The sequence below is a fragment of the Alexandromys fortis genome, unplaced genomic scaffold, assembly GCF_014885135.2.
Source record: "Alexandromys fortis isolate MF-2015 unplaced genomic scaffold, M_Fortis_MF-2015_v1.1 scaffold_385, whole genome shotgun sequence".
NCBI lineage: Eukaryota > Metazoa > Chordata > Mammalia > Rodentia > Cricetidae > Alexandromys > Alexandromys fortis.
In genome coordinates this window covers 489292-491469 of record NW_026068265.1, presented here as the reverse complement: position 1 = coordinate 491469, position 2178 = coordinate 489292, and the positions used below count along the sequence as shown (strand labels likewise).

Below are 2178 nucleotides of genomic sequence, written 5' to 3'. Positions count from 1 at the left end.
TTGGATGTTCTCTTCCTTTTTCCTAACTCATCAAAGTGATTCACTGTGTCTGGACTCTACACAGGTGGTTTGCCTGGAGCACCTGCTTGTTTTCTGCCTATTTGGAATTTCGATACAAGACAGATAGGGAGTACCAATGTGGTCAGCCTCAATAAACCACTCTAACCTCAGAATCTCTAGTGATTTCACTGGGCAAACTCATCACTTACAGGTTGATGCATTTTTTTTTGTTTGTTTGTTTCCAGGGGAAGAGTTCGCTCTGTGTGACCCTGCAATGGCAGGAGAGTAAAGCAGGATGCCTGCAAGTGAACTCTTGTGCATTCTGCCTCTCTTTCCCTGATATGAGCTGGCAGCATATTCTCACACCTCTGTAATGAATCTCAGGTCGAGTAGGAACAACTGTGGAGCTCCGAAAGTCTCCTTAACACATGCTAATGTGAAGGTGATTGCTGGGATAACCACACAGTGATGATAGCAGCAGCGGTTTGTAGAATAACCATTTCTTTAAATACAGCTCCAGTGTCATTTGAGGACTGCCAAAGGGAAAGAGCTTGCTGAAAACCTGGGAAGTGAGTAGTAGTGTGAAACAGCAGCAGATATAATGTCTGTGGCCAGAGGTACAGTTTACTTATGAAATTAGAAAAAAAAAAATAAATAAGCCCATGCCCTGGAAAGTTAGCACTCTGGATCCTTCAAATGATTTAGTACATAAAGAGTTAACTCCCCCTAAAGTGAGGAGACAAGGAAGTGAGTGCAATCTGGATGATGAGTTTATTCTTTTCGCGCTTCTCTTTCTCTGTGCACAAGGAAAGAAAGGCTATAGAAAATGTAGGCACCTTTTCAGTGGATGTGCTACTAGCGTCCCCATCCCTCTTTACCATTGCAGCTTGGCGTCATCACTGTGTCTGAGCCTGTAAATGGTAAATGGATCACTAGTGACTTGAGTCAGCTTTCTTGAAGAAAGGTGATTTTCATTCACACCTTTGTATTTCTGACTATTGCATCTGAATGTTTGATATAAAATGGCATATTCTTTTAATTTCCTACAAGTTACATGAGCCATTTTAGTTAGAGGAAGCCACAAAGAAAAAAATCCGAAAGGTCTGACTAACAATAAAAGCAAAACATACTTTTTAGTCATGTGTGTGTGTGTGTGTGTGTTTTGGAAGTTTTATAATTATATTTATGTACAGAAAACTCAGCAGTACATTTAACCCAGTTTAGCGGCTAGTTCTTTGGCCTTTGCCTTTTCCAGCTTGGCAATTCGAGCCACAGATTTAGGACCCAGGATGTTGCCTCCCCAGTGGCAGCGGATCTCGTCATATCTGTCGTTGTAATTGGTCCTAATAGCTTCCACCAGCTTGGCCAGAGCACCCTTGTCTTCCGAGTTAACCTGTGTGAAGGCAACAGTGGTGCACGTCTTCCTATGGACCAGACGCCCCAGCCTGGCCTTTCCCTTGATGATGCAGTAGGGGACCCCCATCTTCCGACACAGGGCAGGCAGGAAGACCACCAGCTCAGTGGGGTCTACGTCGTGGGCAATCACCACCAGCTGAGCCTTCTTGTTCTCTACCAAAGTGGTGACTGTATTCACGCCCGCTCGAAGGACAGGTGGTCTCTTAGTCGGGACATCCCCTTTGCCAGCAGCTTTCTTCTCAGCACGGGCCAGCAGCCTCTGCTTCTTTTCCTGCTTGGTCTCTGGCCTGTACTTATGGGCAAGTGTAAGCAACTGGGTAGCTGTTTGCCGGTCCAGGGCCTGGGTGAACTGGTTAATGGCAGGAGGAACTTTGAGCCGCTTACAGAGGATGGCCCTCTGCCGCTGCAACCTAATGTAGTGGGGCCATTTGACAAAGTGTGTGAGATCTCTCTTGGGCTGGATGTCCTGCCCAATGCCGAAGTTCTTAGGCCTCTTCTCAAACAAAGGATTCACCACCTTCTTCGCCTCCTGCTTCTTCACGACGGCGGGGGCCGGGGCCACCTTCTTCCCCTTGGCCTTCTTTCCCTTGGGCATCTTGCCGGGCTGGAGGAGAGAGCTGTTTTTTTGTTTTTGAGACAGGGTTTTTCTGTGTAGCTTTGGAGCCTGTCCTGGAACTTGCTCTGTAGATCAGGCTGGCCTAGAACTCACATAGGTCTGCCTGCCTCTCCCTCCCAAGTGCTGGAATTAAAGGTGTGTGCCAC

General features: G+C 46.9%; 1 protein-coding gene across 1 annotated transcript; it reads right to left on the bottom strand.

Moving 5' to 3' along the window:
* Positions 1-1210: 1210 nt before the first annotated feature.
* Positions 1211-2029, bottom strand: LOC126494492 (60S ribosomal protein L7a-like). The gene has a single exon (XM_050131859.1). It carries the CDS (start codon positions 2009-2011, stop codon positions 1211-1213), a length of 801 nt encoding a protein of 266 aa, XP_049987816.1. The 5' UTR covers positions 2012-2029.
* Between the last annotated feature and the right edge of the window lie 149 nt (positions 2030-2178).

Coding starts and splice junctions, on each gene's coding strand:
- LOC126494492 (XM_050131859.1), bottom strand. CDS start 2,011: ATGCCCAAGGGAAAGAAGGCCAAGGGGAAGAAGGTGGCCCCGGCCCCC.